Genomic DNA, 19,337 nt, shown 5'->3' with positions numbered 1-19,337 from the left:
TTATTTCACTTAGCATAGTGCCCTCAAGGTCCATCTGTGTTGTCACAAATGAGATTTCCTTCTTTTTATAGCTGAATAATATTCCATTGTGTATTATCTATCTATCTATCTATCTATCTATCTATCTATCTATCTATCTATCTATAGATCTATATATCTCTAGATAGATACACACACACACACACACATACACACACGTGCATATAATATCATGCCATCTGCAAATAGTGTCAGTTTTACTTCCTCCTTTCCAATTTGGATGCCATTCATTTATTTATTTTCTCTCTCTCTCTCTCTCTCTCTCTCTCTCTCTCTCTCTCTCTCTCTCTCTCTGTCTCTCTCTCTCTCTCTCTCTCTTTCTCTCTCTTTCTCTCTCCTCTTCCTAAGTGGCTACAACTTCCAATACTATGTTGAATAAAAGTGGTGAGAGTGGGTATCCTTGTCTTGTTCCTAATCTTAGAGGAAATTTTCAGCTTTTCAACGTTGAGTATAATGCTAGCTGTGGGCTTGTGACCATATATGGCCTTTATTATGTTGGGGTATATTCCCTTTATACCCACTTTGTTGAGTTTTTATCATATATGGATGCTGAATTTTGTCAAGTGCTTTTCTGCATTTATTGAGACAATCATATAATTTTTAACCTTCATTTATCACTTTCTTGATAATATCATTTGATGTACAAAAGTTTTTCATTTGGTGAAGTCCAATATATCTATTTTTCTTTTGTTGCTTGTGCTTTTGGTATCTCTCCAAGGCTATAAATATTTATACCTATTTTTATAATTTTAGCTCTTTGATCCATTTGAAATTAACTTTTGCATATGGTATAAGGTAGAGGTCAATTGTTCTTTTGCCTGAGGATATCTGGTATTGATCTATATGTCTCTTCCTAGGCCAGTATCACAGCGTCTTGATTGCTGTAGCTTTGAAGTAAATTTTAAAAATCAGGAAATACGACTGCTCCAAATGTGTTCTTTTTTAAAAAATATTGTTTTGGCTAGTAGGGGCACTTCGCATTTCCATGTGAATTTTAGGACCAACTTGTCATATTCTGCAAAAACGTCAACTGGGATTTTAATAGGGATTAGATTGAATCAATGTGAGGAGTATTGCAGTCTTAAGGCACTAAGTTTTCTAAACCATGGTCAAGGGATGTCTTTCCATTTGTTTAGGTCTTCTTTAATTTCATTCAGTAGTCTGTAGAGTACCTGTCTAGAAGCCGTTTTTAAATTTATTCCTACAGGTTTTATTTTACACTACTATACATGAAAATTTCCCTCAATTTCAGTTTCAGATCGTTGCTAATGTGTAGAAACACAACTGATTTTTTTGTATAGTGATCTTGCATACTGCAACATTACTAACCTTGTTTATTAGTTCTAATAGCTTTTTTGTAGATTCCTTAGAATTTTCTCTACAAAAGATCATGTCATCTGCAATTAGGTTTACTTTTTTCTCCAATTTGGATGTATTTTATTTCTTTTAGGGGCTTACTTGCTCAGATGAGAACTTCCAAAACAATGTTAAATACAAGAAATAAAATCAACATTCTTTTCTTGTTTCTGAATATAGAAGGAAAGGTTTCAGTCTTTCATCATTAAGCATGATGTCAGCTGTGGGTTTTTCATAGTTTTTAGCTGATTAGGAAGTTCCCTTCAATTCCTAGTTTGTTGAGTGTTTTTATCATGATGAATGTGTTGATTTTGTCAAATGATTTTTCTTTATTTGTTAGGATGATCATACGGTTTTGGTTTTTTATTATATTAACATATTCTATTACATGGACTGATTTTTGTATGTTGAATTATTTACATTCCTGGGCTAAATCCTACCTGGCTGTGATGTATAATCCCTTTTCATAGGTTGCTGGTTTCTGTTTGCTAATATTTTGTTGAGGTTTTGGTGTCTATATCCATAAGAGATGTTAGTCTGTAGTTTTGTTTTCTTGTGATATATTTGTCTGAGTTTTGGTGTCAGGGTAATGTGGGCCTCAGAATGGATAGGAAAGTGTTGTCTTGTCTATTTTTCAGGATGGTTTGTGAAGAGCTGGTGTTAATTCTTTAAATCCTTGGTATAATTTATCAATGAAGCCATCTAATACTGGGCTCAGTGTGTTTGTGTGTGTGTGTGTGTGTGTGTGTGTGAACGGTTTTGATTTTTAATTCAGTGTCTTCACTTGTTTCAAGTTTGTTTAGATTTTCCATTTTTTCTTGAGTCAGTTTCTATAATTTGTGTCTATCTAGAAATTTCTACAATATGTGTGCTTCTAGTATTAAATTCCTTGTTAGAGCAACTCCAGTCTTTTAGATTTGAGACATGTGAATTGTGAGTGTTGGGCTTTAGGGTAACCAGAAGACAGATAAGGAACACAGGTAATACTATATAACACCATCAGATTATCAATTGCCATTTTTAATGTAGTCTAAATACACAAATTAAAAGGTAGAGGTTGTCAGATTAGATTAAAAAAGCAAGGCTCAACTATACATTTGTTTGTTTGTTTTTATAAGAAATACAATTTAAACATAAGACAAAAATAGGTTAAACGTAAAATGATGAAAAAAAGATACCCCATGCTAACAGTAGTCAAAAGCAATCTAGACTGAGTATGTTAATATCAGACATAGTAGATTTCAGAGTAAAGAATATTGCCAGGAATAATGAACGTCATTTCATAATGATAAAGGAGTCGATCCATGAAGATAATATAACAGCTCTAAATACTTATGCATCTAAGAACAGAATTTTAAAATACATGAAGCAAAAACTGAAAGAACAGTGAGGGAAATAGGCAAACAAGAAATTTCAAACTATTCTCTAAATTATTAATATGACAAGTTGAGAGGAAATTAGTGAGGATATAAAAGACTTAAACATCACTGTTGAACAACCCCCAAACAACAGAAAACACATTCTTCCAAGTGCCCATTTACCAAGATAAATCATATTCTGGGCCATAAAACAAGCCTCAGTAAATTTAAGAGGATTCAAGCCATACAAAGTATGCACTCTGACCAAATGGAATTGAATTAGAAATAAAAAAAAAAACACAAAGATTTGTGGAAAATTCCTCAACATTTGGAAACTAAATGGCACTTCTAAATAATCTGTGTGTCAAAGAATAAATTAAATTTGAAATCATTTGTACTGAATGAAAATGAGAACACAACTCAGGTATTATGGACTGGACCCGTGCGAATGCTGGGGGAGGGACAGCAGAATAACCAGAGGCCAGGTGAGCAGAGTCCATCAGAAGAGACTGAAGTGGTTCCATACAATAATATAAGCTGAGCCCTTGCCTTTGGGCCCTGAAACAGCAGGCAGGTGATGGCAGCTAACAGCTTGTAGAAGCAGACTGTCTCACATTGGCCTTTAAAAGCCTGTCTGCCCTTCTTTTTGCTGCACAAAGGAATTGATTTTATTTCCCGCTTATTCTCTTACATCTCCTTCATTACGTGAGGAAAAGAAATATTGCTACTTCAGTTCATCCAAGATTTGTTAGTTGCTTACAAAGAATATTAGGAGAAAGTATTTATCAGCTATAGTCTCTAAAGTACTAATTATGAATTACCAGATGGGTTTTAATTCATAATTTTAAAGTTGATTAACACATACTCAAGTGCACACACACATATGCAAGCTGAAACCATACCAATCCAGGCAACAAAACAATCTCATGTTTCAAATTTGACATACAGACCCTAAGCTGTATATTCTAATGCATGCCTCTTTCTAGAAATCTAGACATAAAATTCTGATGTTGTAATTAGAAATTAGAGCATATGTATATTACAAATGAAAAAACAAGTTTAACATTGAAAAGTTTGAATGCAGATGTTATTAAAATAGTGTATTTCAAAGTAACGTGTCATAAAACAAATCAAGTAGGACATCTAAAGTTAGACAAAATAAGTAAAACTTTAAGTCTCTTTAGTTTTCTGAGTAAGATATTTACTCAGTTCCTATTTTATTGATGTATAATAGTTAATATGCTATGAAAAGAACAATTAAAAAATAAATTTTGCTTTTATTTTTAATTTTTTTAAAAAGATACTCATTGATTATAAAGGTTCTATGTGAATACAGACCTCTAGTTAATAAAAGACATCTTTTATAAATGTGCTTATATTTCCCAATTTTTGTACCTCATATGTGTAGACTAAAATAAACATATTAATTTATAAATGGAATTATTCAAGGCAGAAACCTTTAATTAGCTTCTGAAAGTGACATGAATCTACCAACATAATTCATTGTATTTAGGGTCACTCAGGGGGGTCCTTTGGGAAACTAAACAGGGCAGTGTGACAAGAGTCATTAGAAGGGGCAGGGTAGGGTGGAATGAGCAGAGGGAATTGTCTTCTCCTCTAGCTTTTCAGAGATTGTATAGTAAGAGAGTAACTCATTGGAGCTTAGGAGATTTTGTTTTCATATTTTCTGGGGGAGCCAGTCATAATAAAAAGTTGTATGCAAAGTCTCATAGGACCCAGACTCGGGCAGCTTTGCGAAAGATGAAAAGTTTTCCAAGAAAAGGAAGATGAGTGCAGGCAGAAGTGAGAGGGCATCTTTTGCTTAGTTCTCAGATTTTCAAGGGCCTCCTTTCTTTTAGGTTCTTTCAAGCAAATGAGTGATGAGAATGACAAAAATGCAAGGCCTGCAAAGCTAAGAAATATGACTAGCAGTTATCTTTTGCTTATTTCTCGGATTTTCAAGGGCTTCCTTTCTTCCAGGTTCTTTCAAGCAAATGAGTGATGAGAATGACAAAAATGTAAGGCCTGCAAAGCTAAGAAATATAACTACTAGTTATATATCTAGTTATTCAGTATCTAGTTATTCATTTTCAGTTATTCAGAAAATGAATTAGAACCAGAATAGCACACAAATAATTCTGTGCATTAGCATAAGCCTTTATGGTACATTCCACACCAGCGCTTCACGAACTCATGAAATTATGATGCAAATTTACATTGTTAAAAGCATTACTTTTGATGTTTCTTGTTTCATTAAAAAAATAAGTAAATAATGGTAAAAATATCTCTAGATAAATTGTTTTAATCTCAAAAAGCCCAGGTTGGCACATAATGAGTTAAGAAACAGAAAAAGAAAAACTCAAGTTATTTACAGATCTTTTTCTTTCTTAATTTCTTAAAATGTCAGTATTAGAGATAGTACTGAAACATCAAACTGAAATCTTTATTCTCTAAGATTTCATCTTAAACATGTCATTTTTCTGTAGGGCATCTAGTTATTTTCTAGTATATGCTAAGCATGGGTATATGAGGTAAGTCTCAGATATTTTCTAATTTACCTCTGAAGCTAAGTATCTTTCTTTGGTTTTGGAATTTACTTAGTTTCCTATTGACAAAGATTCTCTCCTTAATTAAACTTTAGTCAGGCTCCTCTGAGCCCTCTCCTCAACTGGGTCCAACCTTTGTATTTCCCTGTCTTTGCATTGCCCAATTTTAATAAGAAATTTGTGAAGTCAATTTAGCAAGAATCTCTCACCCTTGATATCTGAGATCACCCTGGCTTGCTTTCATCAAGAACCCTGTCAAGTTGGTTTAGCCCGAAACTTTATCTTACCCTTGATGTTTGCTCTTAGTAATTTTCCATCCAATGAACCCCCCACCCCTGCTCCCTGACTGTACACCCCCACTTTACCTCGTTGTATTCGGAGTTGAGCCCAATCTCTCTCCTGTACTGGAAAACCACACTGTAGTTGTCCCACAGAATAGTCTGTCTTACTGTTCTTTTTATTTCTTTAAAGAATGTCAGAATGGATTTGGGATAAAAATGGCGGTGTGAGGTGAGACTCTGTAAATCTCCCCTGGAATTTACAACTAATCGAACAACTATAACTCCACAAAGGACTCCCTGCACAGCAGACAGGCAAGACGAAGAGGCCCACTACTGAATTCACCTAAAGGTGGGCGAATAGCATGAGCGAGGGAGGAAGGAAGGGGTAAGTGCGGAGACGGAGACGGAGCCACTCGGGCACAGGACACAGACCTAGATCAGTTCTCCAAGCTCACTGCATTCTGGAGCTACCACAGCTGTGGGAGAGGGAAGAACTCGGACTGCTAGGGCTCACTTTATGGCCCACAGCGCTGAGGGGACAGCATATAACATGGCTGAACCCAACACTCATGGCAGAGACCTCGGAGAAAAGACTGAGGGAAGAAGGCTGAAAACGGTGGTTTAAGCCCTCACTGCTGAGCAGAGAATGGAAGCCTTAGGCACTGAGACTAGCCTCCCCCTCCCTATGCTCCCAGAGCTTGCCCCGCCCCCACCTGCCCGGTGCTAGAAGCAGAACAGAGGCAGTGTCAGATCAAAAGAACAGAATATTTGCTGTTATGAGAACTGTGGACCGCAGACACAGATTCGCAGCCCAACTAGTTCTGGCAAAGGGGAGAGAGCTGTGGAAGCAGGACTGGCAGTGGTGGTGGTCCCTGCCATTCTTCTGGGCCACCTCTCACAACTCACGCTGCCCCTAGCCCCACCTATCTGGGCGGATCCCTGCAGGAGTAAACAGAACTGCTGAAACATATGGGCTCTGAATCTGGTGCAGGAAGAGCTTTGGAACTTCAAAAGCTCTCCTCATACCCACATGGACACTATGCCCTGTGACCAGGCGAACTATTAACAGAGGAGAAGCCCGTCTCCCAGGGAATCCCCCCATTGTGTGAGAACTTGGAATAGTGCAGAGAAAACATAGCACTACCGTGTGAGAGAGGAAAATAGGCTGCAGTCAGAGAGAAAATAAAACATTCTACCAACAAGTACTGGAAAACAAAAGAAAGACCTTTTCCTATCAACCTGTTGCAGAAGCCACTCCTGTAGATGTCTAGGAAGAGAAATAATAAATCAGTAATTGCCATGAATAACCAAGGCAACAAGACAGCTCAGAAAGAAAGTGAAAAGTCTCCAGAAAAGGAACTTAACGATATGGAAATATGTGACTTAAATGACAGAGAATTCAACATTGCAGTTTTGAAGAAACTGAACGAGATGCAAGAAAACACAGAAAGGCAGTTTAACGAACTGAGAAACACAATCAAAGAACAACGCAAGCATTTTATGAAAGAGATTGAAATTTTAAAAACGAACCAAATAGAATTTCTGGAGAATAAGAACTCAATAGAAGAAATTAAGAATGAAATAGCCAGCTTAGGTAGTAGAGTTGACCAGATGGAAGAAAGAATCAGTGACATCGAACATAGAAAGCTGGAAATTACACAGATGGAAGAAGAAAGAGACTTGAGACTTAAAAGAAATGAAAGAACTCTACAAGAACTTTCTGACTCCATCAGAAAGAGCAATATAAGAATAATGGGCATACCAGAAGGAGAAGAAAGAGAGAAGGAAACAGAGAATATATTCAAACAAATTGTTGATGAGAACTTCCCAAACTTGTGGACAGGACTGGATCCCCGAATCCAAGAAGCAAATAGAACACCTAATTACCTCAATCCCAATGGGCCTTCTCCAAGGCACATTGTATTGAAGCTGTCTAAAATCAATGACAAAGAAAGAATCCTCAAGGCAGCCAGGGAAAAGAAGACGGTAACCTACAAAGGAAAGCCCATTAGATTATCATCAGATTTTTCAGCAGAAACTCTACAAGCCAGGAAGGAGTGGAACCAAATATTCAAACTATTGAAAGAGAGAAATTATGAGCCAAGAATAATATATTCAGCAAAGATATCCTTTAGATATCAAGGAGGAATAAAGACCTTTCCAGACATACAGAAGCTGAGGGAATTTTCTAATAGATGACCTGCACTACAAGAAATACCAAAGGAGGCTATTCAACCACCATCAACAGGGACAATCTGTGGCAACCAAAACATAAAACGGGGGAGAGTAAAGGCCTGAACCGGAATATGGGAATGGAGAAAGTAAGCGTGCTGAAGTAAATGGAATACTCTAAATATCAAACTTTCTTTTACATAAACTTAAGGGTAACCACTCAAAAAAAATCCAGAACTGAAATACATACTGTAATAATAGAAGAAACAGACGGAAACATCATAGAATACCACCACACAGAAATAATAGACAACAACAAAAAGGCAAAGAAACAATGGAGACACAGCCTTACCAGAAAACTAAAGATAGAATGACAGGAAATCCTCACATATCAATAATCACCCTAAATGTAAATGGACTGAACTCACCAATAAAAAGCCACAGAGTAGCAGATTGGATAAAAAAACTAAATCCAACCATATGCTGTCTCCAAGAGACACATCTTAGCTACAAGGACAAGCATAGACTCAAAGTGAAAGGGTGGAAATTGACACTCCAAGCAAATGGTGTCCAGAGAAAATCAGGTGTAGCCATACTGACATCAGATGAAACAGACTTCAGGGTGAAAAGGGTAACAAGAGACAAAGATGGACATTAAGTAATGGTAAAGGGGACTATACAACAAGAAGACATAACAGTCATCAATATTTATGCCCCCAATCAGGGAGCACAGAAATATACCAAGCAACTACTAACAGAACAAAAGGGAGAAACTTACCAAAACACAATTATACAAGGGGACTTAAATGCATCATTGACAGCTATGGATAGATCATCCAAACAGAAAATAAATAACGAAATAGCAGCCCTAAATGACACATTAGATGAAATGGACATAATTGACATATATAGAGCACTTCAACCTAAAACATCAGACTATAAATTCTTTCCTAGTGTACATGGAACATTCTCAAGGACAGACCATATATTAGTACATAAAATAAGCCTCAGCAAATTTCAGAAGATTGAAATCATACCAAGCATATTCTCTGATCACAAGGCTTTGAAATTGGATATGAACTGCAAAAAGAAAGCAGGAAAAAACACAAATACATGGAGATTAAACAACATACTTTTAAAGAATGACTGGGTCAAAGAAGAAATTACAGGAGAGATCAAAAGATACATAGAAACAAATGACAATGAAAATACATCCTACCAAAATTTTTGGGATGCAGCGAAAGCAGTTATAAGAGGGAAATTTATATCATTACCGGCCTATCTCAAGAAGCAAGAAAAATCCCAAATAAATAACCTCATGTTACACCTTAAAGAACTAGGAAAAAAAGAACAAATGAAACCCAAGGTCAGCAGAAGAAAGGAAATAACAAAAATCAGAACAGAACTAAATGAAATAGAGAACAAAAAGACAATAGGAAAAATTAATGTGACAAAGAGCTGGTTCTTTGAAAAGATTAACAAAATTGACAAACCCTTGGCTAGACTCACTGAGATAAAAAGAGAGAAGACGCTAATTAACAAAATCAGAAATGAAAAAGGGGAATTTATCACGGACACCACAGAAATACAAAAATACTATGAAGGACTATATGCCACCAAATTCAATAACCTAGAAGAAATGGACAAGTTCTTAGAAACATATAGCCTTCCTAGGCTGAAACATGAAGAACTGGAAAATCTAAACAGACCGACCACCAGCAACGAAATTGAAACAGTCATCCAAAACCTTCCCAAAAGCAAAAGTCCTGGACCAGATGGCTTCACTAGTGAATTCTACCAAAACTTCAAAGAGGATCTAATACCAATCCTGCCCAAACTCTTCCAAAAAATTGAAGAAGAGACAGTACTCCCTAACTCATTTTATGAGGCCAATATTACCCTGATACCAAAACCTGGTAAGGACAATACAAAAAAAGAAAACTACAGACCAATATCTATGATGAATACAGACGCAAAAATCCTAAACAAAATTCTAGCAAATCGAATACAACAATGCATTAAAAAGATTATTCATCACAACCAAGTGGGGTTCATCCCCAGGGCACAAAGGTGGTTCAACATCTCCAAATCCATCAATGTGATACATCACATAAACAAAATAAAGGACAAAAATCATATGATTATATCAATTGATGCAGAAAAAACATTTAACGAGATACAACATCCATTTATGATTAAAACACTTAATAAAATAGGTATAGAAGGAAAATACCTTAACATAATAAAGGCCATCTATGACAAACCCTCAGTTAATCTCATAATTAATGGTGAGAAACTGAAACCCTTTGCTCTACGTTCAGAAACATGACAGGGCTGTCCCCTATCACCTCTGCTTTTCAACATAATGTTGGAATTCCTTACCAGAGCAATCAGACAAGAGAAAGCAATAAAAGGCATCCAAATTGGGAATGAAGAAGTTAAATTATTACTCTTTGCAGATGACATGATGCTATATATAGAAAACCCTAAAGACTCCACCAAAAAGCTATTAGAAACAATCAACGAATACAGTAAAGTTGCCGGCTACAAAAATCAACGTAAAAAAGTCCATTGCATTCCTATATACTAACAATGAAATCTCAGAAAAAGAAATACAAAAAACAATTCCTTTTGCAATTGCAGCAAAAAGGATAAAATACCTAGGAATAAACTTAACCAAGGATGTGAAAGACCTATATGCTGAAAACTATAAGACATTTTTGAAAGAAATTGAAGAATACACAAAGAAATGGAAAGACATTCCGTGCTCATGGGTTGGAAGAATCAACATAGTTAAAATGGTCATATTACCCAAAGCAATATACAGATTTAATGCAATCTCCATCAAAATCCCAATGGCATTTTTTAAAGAAGTTGAACAAAAAATTTTCAGATTTGTTTGGAACCACAAAAGACCCCGAATAGCCAAAGCAATCTTAAGAACAAAGAATAATACTGGAGGTGTCAGATTCCCTGACTTTAGCTTGTACTACAGGGCTACAATAATCAATACAGCATGGTATTGGCAGAAAAACAGACACATAGACCAATGGCATAGAATTGAGAACCCAGAAATAAAACCACATAAATATGGACAGATAATTTTTGACAAAGAAGCAAAAAACATACAATGGAGAAAAGACAGCCTCTTCAATAAAAGGTGTTGGAGAATTGGATAGCCACGTGGAAAAGAATGAAACTGGACTGCTATCTGTCACCATATACCAAAATTAATTCAAAATGGATCAAAGACTTAAGCATAAGACCTGACACAATAAACTACAGAGAAGAAAACATAGGTACTAAACTTATGGACCTTGGGTTCAAAGAGCATTTTATGAATTTGACTCCACAGGCAAGGGAAGTAAAAGCTAAAATAAACGAATGGGACTATATGAAACTCAAAAGCTTCTGCACAGCAAAAGAAACCATCGACAAAATAAAGAGGCAACCAACTGAATAGGAGAAGATTTTTGCAAACAGTGCCTCTGATAAGGGGCTAATATCCAAAATATACAAGGAACTCATGAAACTCAACAACAAAAAAACAGACAACCCAATTGAAAAATTGGCACACAACCTGAAGAGACATTTCTCCAAAGAGGACATACAGATGGCAAATAGACATATGAAAAAATGCTCAACATCATTAATCATCAGAGAAATGCAAATAAAAACCACAATGAGATATCATCTCACCCCAGTCAGAATGGCTATCATCAACAAGACAAATAGTAACAAGTGTTGGAGAGGCTGTGGAGAAAAAGGAACCCTCATACACTGTTGGTGGGAATGCAGACTGGTGCAGCCGCTGTGGAAGGCAGTGTGGAGGTTCCTCAAAAAATTACGAATAGAATTACCATATGACCCAGCAATCCCTCTCCTGGGTATCTACCCAAAAAATCTGAAAACATTTATATATAAAGACACGTGTGCTCCAATGTTCATTGCAGCTTTGTTTATGGTGGCCAAGACATGGAAAGAACCAAAATGTCCTTCGATAGATGAATGGATAAAGTTGTGGTATATATATATACAATGGAATACTATTTGGCGATAAGAAAAGATGATATAGGACCATTTGTGACAACATGGATGGATCTTGAGAGTATAAGGCTAAGCGAAATAAGTCAGACAGAAAGTAGAAAACCATATGATTTCACTGATATATGGTATATAAACGAAAAACAACAAAAGAACAAGACAAACAAATGAGAAACAAAAACTCATAGACACAGACAATAGTTTAGTGGTTACCAGAGGGTAAGGGCGGTGGGGGGTGGGAGATGAGGGTAAGAGGGATCAAATATATGGTGATGGAAGGAGAACGGACTCTGGGTGGTGAACACACAATGGGATTTATAGATGATGTAATACAGAATTGTACACCTGAAATCTATGTAATTTTACTAATTGACACCCCAATAAATTAAAAAAAAGAATGTCAGAATGATTATTGTTTAATACTGTCTAAATAGTACACTCGTTAGCAAGGAAAGAGACCTTTCTCGGAAGCTTATGAATAAATCCCTTTCCTCTGGGACAATATGGTTCTTAAGAAATGTCACTATGAGTAATTCTCCACTTGAAGGTACTCTACATCCAGAGTAGGCAGCCAGTAAAGATGAGAAATCATGGTGAGCTCAGCAGAAAGGAGGGCCTGAAGTCCCTATCATTACCAGGATTTTCCCATTTCCCAGTCAAAATGCAATGTCTACAGCTACATGTTCAAAGGACGCTTTACTGATACATTATTTTGACTGAGGTAGGAACTGTAGAAAGACGTTTTGAAATTGTTTCATGTTAAAACCATTTGGGTCATAATTTTGTACTTAAACATTCATCTGTGTGCTGGGGTGAATGCAAGAAGACTTTTAGAAGAATCTTGTGTATGCCCAGGGCATTGGCTCAGCCTCCTAAGAACAAAGGTTATTATCATAAACAGGCTTTCATAAACGAGGGCTAATCAACACCTTGTTCAATGGTCTGGTAAGGCAGATGGGTCTGCACTCAATAGACAAAGTTTAATAACTGCACTTCTGGCATTTGCCTAACGCTCCATCTCAAATTTCCTGCCACCCAGTAGTTATCACAAGTTAAGGTACAGGAGACAATCTTCATTTCTTTATGAGCGTTTAGCTTTTCTATAAAGTCACACACTTGTCTTCTTTATTTTGCTCTTTTAAAAATTTAGAATATCTTACTGTGTTTTATGTATCCTTATAAGAATACATAAAATAAATAAATATAAACATCTTCTACTTTTCAAAATGTACTAGGAAACATATATGTATGTAAATATTTGGTGCTAATGAGCATGGCAGAGAAAACTGCTATGCACTATGCTGTATCCAGAGCAAGGAGAACTGAATAATTCATGAAATGAAAATCCCTAGTCTAGAGCCAGAAGATGGCTTTTTCACAGCTTGCTTAAATATTCATTTTAAATACAGTACAAAAAAGTCTTGTTTTTTCTTGATTAGCCTTAGAAAAAGGAAAAGGCAATTTGTTTTCAGTAACCATATTACAGGGAATAGAAAAATATTCTTTTAGCATTAAGTTTCTTAATCTCTCTCCATCCCCTTTCACTTAAAACACTTCCACATTTTGCCTCCTGAAAATATACTTGGCTTTTCTGAGCCTAGAAATATTGCCTTCCCAAGTTTCTTAAAACCAACCAACAACAACCAACAAAACCAACCAACCAACCAACCTAGCTTAGCAGATATTCTGTCACTTCACACATCCAGGCAGGTGCTAGATGTCCTATATCATTCATAGGTCCAACATATCTATGGTTACTGAATAAAGTTCCTTTTTATAAATGAATTTTCTTCATTTTTGCCTACTTCACTTCTATTTTTCCTTATGATCCACAATTGAGTTGCTAAAACCTGTACCATTCTTCCTTATTTCTTTTTCCAAAGAGGCATAAACAATTTCAGGTTCAAGTAAATTGCTTTGCAAAAATGGCCTACCAATGAGGTGGGGTGGTGGGACTGGTCTACCTCGAGTAAAGGTAAGAAAGGGGCCAATTTGTAGAGAATTTAAGGCAATTATAAAGACAGTTAAAAGTGGGTCTGCTTTTTATCACCACGATGTGATGGTGATCCTAAATATCAATGATAAAATACTCCTCCCTGAAGAGAAGGATCACTCTCATCCCCTCCCCCAACGTATTACACACCTGTATTACACTGTTAATAAACAAAGGACTCTTATTCAACTTTCCTTTGGATTGGTGTGGTAGTCTTTCCCTGTATAATTCTCAAATGTGGGGAGAGACGACTAAAGAAAAAAGTGGGAGATTTGGTAAAAGTGAATGAAATGTTCAAGTTCTCATCCCAGGCTAATATTATTTCTGTGACAGAGTGAGGTCCTTTTCATTTCTCACATTTGCTTCAAGTTTTCAGAGCTTCTGGAAGTCTGTAAATATTATAATCAAGCAGTGGGAGATCAAGAGATGAAGAAAGAAATGTGCAAAAGTTTTACTAAGCCTTGAGGAAAATGGCTGAAATAAAACAAAAACTCAAGTCCATCTTGCCTATCTGCTCGAGGGACTGCAACAGTCATTTTATATATCAGTATTGATAATCTCCTTAGGATTTTTTTTGCCTAGAGAGGTAGGATCTACTTTTGAAAAAAATCTTGAAATAAAAAATGAAGTTCCTATGAAAATGAGACTATGACATTCAAGGGACATTACTGCTTAGCCCAGGCTACCTTGATCCCTCAGTCTTCCTTGGGTCATGTCCTCTAAAGCTGGGTTCTTTAGCTTTCCCCATATCCTTCCAATAAATTTCCTTTTTGCTTACTTTATCCATAGTTAGTGTCTGTGGTTTGCAACCAAAACCTCCTACTTGATGTATTTATATATATTGCAATCATGTTTAATCTTTACAACAACTTTACAGGTGAGGTGAAAAAACAATTCTTAGATTAAAGTAACTTATTCTTGGTTGTGTGAATAGTTAATGGCAGAGTTGAAATACAATTTGGATTTGTTAGATTTATGTCTTTCTATCATGTTACTACAAAATCTTAGAAGTCCTTCCTCAGGGCCATTTGTTTTTTGACTCCAAGAGATACCAACCAGAGTTCCTCTTTGCAGTTCCATTTACTAAAACTACCCACCTAGTTCCAGTCACTATACCTATCCACTTAATAAATATCTGAATACAACTGACTCTTGAATAACATGGGTTTGTGCCATGTGGGTCCACTTATACATGGATTTTTTTTTTTCAATAAGTACTATAAATGTACTTCCCTTCCTTTTGATTTCCTTAACAACAATTTATTTTCTTTAGCTTACTTACTGTAAGAATACAGTGTACAATCCATATAACATATAAAACATGTGTTAATTGACTATTTATGTTATTGGTAAGACTTCTGGTCAATAGTAGACTATTAGTAGTTAAGGTTTGGGGGAGTCCAAAGTTATACATGGATTTTTGATTCTGTGAGGATGGGAGTTGACACTCCATCCTGCACGCTGTTCAAGGGTCAACTGTATGTAATATGGGCGAGCTGCCACCTTAAGAAGGGAAGACAAAACTGGTTCAGCCAGTCACTTCCGTCAGGCTGCTCACATTCCTCTGAAGTGCTGACTGTTCAGTTTATAGACCTAGACAGTACTGGAATCAGTTACATTTAAGCAATATGGAAAAAAACAGAATATAATATAAAGCCATATGGTAAAGACAGGATAAGAATAATTCAGCTCATTAAATTAGAAGCAGTTCCTACTCAATTTAAGACTTCAGTGGGATAATTCTTCACTGCAATGACTTCTAGAGATGCACAGAGAAAACAGTTTTGATTCCAGTCTTTAAAATAAACAAAAGAATGATGAAATAATCTGCTTTCCCAAATCCCAGTCCTTTGCAGACCATCCTCAAGATTTCTACCTATATCTGCACACCAGCTAATAGGTTCTTTAAATCAATTTTTATCTATTGCTTTAAAATATTTTAAAAAAAAACTTTATGATGAGGCAGGAAAAGAGTTAACAAAATGTGAGCCTGAGGGGAATGAGCAGAAGGTGAGTTGATCAGTACTTTGCATAGCTCACATCCACTCTTGGGGACCCCCCAAGCCTGTGACTATTCCCCTGGGACTGCCCAGGTTCAGCCCCTAAAGATAAATTTTTCTGTCAAAATACCCCTAGAAAAAGGAGATAAGACCATGACCAGAATTATCTGGTTTTTGGCACCTGCACAGACTGCTGAAGTCTATCCTTAGCTGAACTGGTTTCATTATAATACAAATAGAACAAAATGAACATTAAGTCTTGCCACCCCCCACCTTCCCCCCCACCCGACCCTGGATTTTCTGTATGCATTCTGGGTACGAGCATGTGCAGAAAGAAACCAGTTATATAACCTGCCCATGTCAATCAAATGACCTCAGTCTATACATCACATCCTCAGCTGTAAGAAAATTACCTATGCTTTTCTATATAAGAAAAACTAACCTGAAGATCAGCAGTTGTTTGTTCTATCTAGACCCTGCCCCAGCAGCTTCTCTGCTGGCATTTTTCTCTTGAGTAAACTTTCTAATTTCTATTCCTTTGTGCCTTGTGAATTCTTTCTCAACCCGTGAATGGCCAGGACACTTTATATTGCTACTTTCAATAAAAAACAAACAAACAGATAATCTATAAATAGAAAGTAACTATGAAATAAATACAGTGAAACAAAGTTAATACAGTTTATCTATATAGCACTACAGTGAAAAGCTGTGAGCCTGAAGCTTGATCTGCTTCTTGTTGCAAAGGAAGATTAGGTGTTAAAGACCTACTAGTTCCACACTAACTTGTCTCCTGGAAATTTTCAGAAGGATGGAAAGGGAACCTGAATGGAAGTAGTTTTCTCATTACATGATTCAGTGCTATTTAATACTTTGCTTGCATCCCACCAAACAACCTCTTGTAAACCATAGTGTTATGTGTTTCAGAAATTTGAAGACACTCAGAGAGTCAGGGGAATATGAATGTATAATGTGTGGAAAGAACTGATGGAATCAGCGTCTAAGTCTGCATCTGACATTTTCATTCATTCACTCAGCAACTAATATGTCTTAAACACCTCCTATGTGTCAGTCATTGTGCTAAGAGCTGGGGATCCAATAGTAAGACTCTCACTTCCAGGAGAAGGTAAGTTAGGCAAAAATGAAGAAGACAATTAAGTAAGCAAATCCAACAGGTGCTAAGTGCTAGACTCACAGGGAGAGAGATCATTTTCAGGTCTCAAGAGGCCACCCAATCTTTCAGGATTTCTAGAAGGCTTATTGTCCATTTTAAGCTGTCAAGGATTTCTCATTCCCTTTGGTGAGCACCAGTTGAAAAATAGCTATTATATAAGGAATGGAAACCAGAAGGTACTTGAATAGAAAGACACAAGAGCAAAGTGTGTTGTGATATGGAAAGAATAATGTAATCATCAAAAACATTAGAGATTGGTCTAATCCTTTCCTGTTATAGGAAATAGAAGCCTATGATTTCTTAGAGTTAGAGGCTAAACAGATTTAAACTGGATCTCCTAAAATTCTTTGTACTATATGACACATATAAGAAAGGAATTTTGAGAATTAAGGTTATTTACATTTGTTCCAGAAAGACAGCATGGAGCATTCCCAGTAAATAAGTACCACCTACTCAAAAAAAAAAAAAAAAAAAAGAAAAGAAAAAAGGAAATAAAATGCAGATTCACGATCACATTTTAAGAAAGGCTGAAAGAGGAGACATTTAAAGAAAAATATACATATTATAGCAATTAAGATAAACTATTGGATAAGCCACATTAAAATACTTTTATTGAGAAACACTTATGGTCAGATTAGTATGAAACTATGAACGGTTTGCCGTGGTTATCAAAACAACTTCAAAGCTGATCAGTATAAAGGGTTACCTCTATAGAGCTACAGTTTTATCCTGCAGGAGAAACTTGTATTTTCTCTCCTACACTCTTTGGCACCACCACATTGAGAAAACATGGAAAGAGGAAGCAAAGGAAAGACCTGGAATCATTTCCAGCCATTCCGAGCCTTTGTGGATAGGTAACTCACTTTATTGCCTCTTTCTTCCTAACTTGATCATAGACATTTTAGAAAGTAGGTGGTTTTGAGACTAAGTATAAGGGAATGGACAGTATTCTCCAATTTGCAAGGTTGATAATCACTAGAGCACATTGGTAAAGGAGGAAAGCCAAAAAACACTCTTTAAAAAAAAATCACCCATAGAATATCAGCAGGATTACCTGGGGACATGGAACCTGGAAATGGAGGACAGTAGTTTGAGTCAAGTATGCATCTTACTAAATCCTACTGTATCGGATTCTTTGGTGGCTCTAGACCTGGATTAATATTTCAGCTGTATTCTCTTTGTATTTATTCCTATTTTTAGCTAGTAAACACTGTTGTGCATTTGTACTGAACTTTTGGTTTATTCAGAATTAACCTTTCCATAATGAATGGCACATTTTATTAAAGAGGGCTGTTCAATTTCAGTTGTATTAAACACTTTCCTAAAGAATCCTAAAGATACTGCCTTAAAAATGAAAAATGTATATCATCTTGCTACCTAAATTCTTGAGATTAAACCATTTAAGTGGCTGATTCAGCTTGCAATTACATGCTAAGCCAAACACTTTGATGCTCCCATGAGAATAAAAACTAATAAAACGTAATATACCTGTGAAGCTTGAGAGTGACAGTTCCATAAGCAGTAGCAAAACCGAGAAGACGGACCCATCTTAGGAGAATACAGCGAAATGTGCTTGGCTCAAAATACAAAATAACAACCTGTGGGATGAGGAGAGAAAGAAAGAAACCTTCAGGATCATCTGATGACTCACAGATTAAAATAATTATTACATAATCTGATGTTTAATACACGTTAATTTTGATATAAACACACCTCCATTTGATTAAAACTTAAAAATATTATTTTGATCATTCATTATCCAAATCAGAGAACTATAGGATTTCTATTGCTTTCAGATTAAATCTAAATTCTTTGATTCTAACTTTTAGGAGTTTCTATCAATTGTCTCTAAGTCTTTCATATGACCAAACTTAATTCTCTTTACTCCCCAAGATTGGCCAGCCAGATCAGCCTCCATTGCCTTCTATCTGGAACCTTCCTTATTCCCGCCTTCACAATTCCTGCCATACCTATTCCCTGTCTAAAATAGCCCTGAGAGGATTATCCTCTACTACACTTCCCCAGTCATTCTATCACTCCTTGTTCTAAAAGTTACCATTTTTATTGCGTATAATTACATCTCATCACCTCAATAAATTCTTTCCTAATCATTCCAGTCACTCCTTTTGAATTCTTATAGTCATTTTTTGACCATATACTTTTTCTACCGTATCTTACATTGTAATTATCTGTATGGGTATCTACCTGAATCAAATGTAAAATCAGAGAAGGCACACTTCTCCATATATTCTTTGTGCTTTACACACAAAAAGCACGTATATTAAATGTTTGTTCAATGATCTAGTTTAGCTAATTTAATAAGAAGATGTTATCTTCAAAATAGACTCTGAAAAATCCAATTAGGGTTCACTAAAAT

At 36.0% G+C, this 19,337-nt stretch overlaps 1 protein-coding gene across 1 annotated transcript in view; it reads right to left on the bottom strand.

Moving 5' to 3' along the window:
- GPR158 (G protein-coupled receptor 158) overlaps positions 1–19,337 on the bottom strand; it is a 394,094-nt gene that overhangs the window by 38,125 nt on the left and 336,632 nt on the right. Inside the window, exon 6 of the mRNA XM_033100781.1 lies at positions 18,449–18,558. Coding sequence (XP_032956672.1) covers positions 18,449–18,558 — 110 coding nt within the window. The remainder of the gene's footprint in view (positions 1–18,448; positions 18,559–19,337) is intronic.

This window comes from Rhinolophus ferrumequinum (assembly GCF_004115265.2).
Source record: "Rhinolophus ferrumequinum isolate MPI-CBG mRhiFer1 chromosome 5 unlocalized genomic scaffold, mRhiFer1_v1.p scaffold_110_arrow_ctg1, whole genome shotgun sequence".
In the NCBI taxonomy this organism is placed as follows: domain Eukaryota; kingdom Metazoa; phylum Chordata; class Mammalia; order Chiroptera; family Rhinolophidae; genus Rhinolophus; species Rhinolophus ferrumequinum.
The sequence above is the reverse complement of the archived record's forward strand: the minus strand, read 5'-3'. Positions and strand labels throughout refer to the sequence as shown.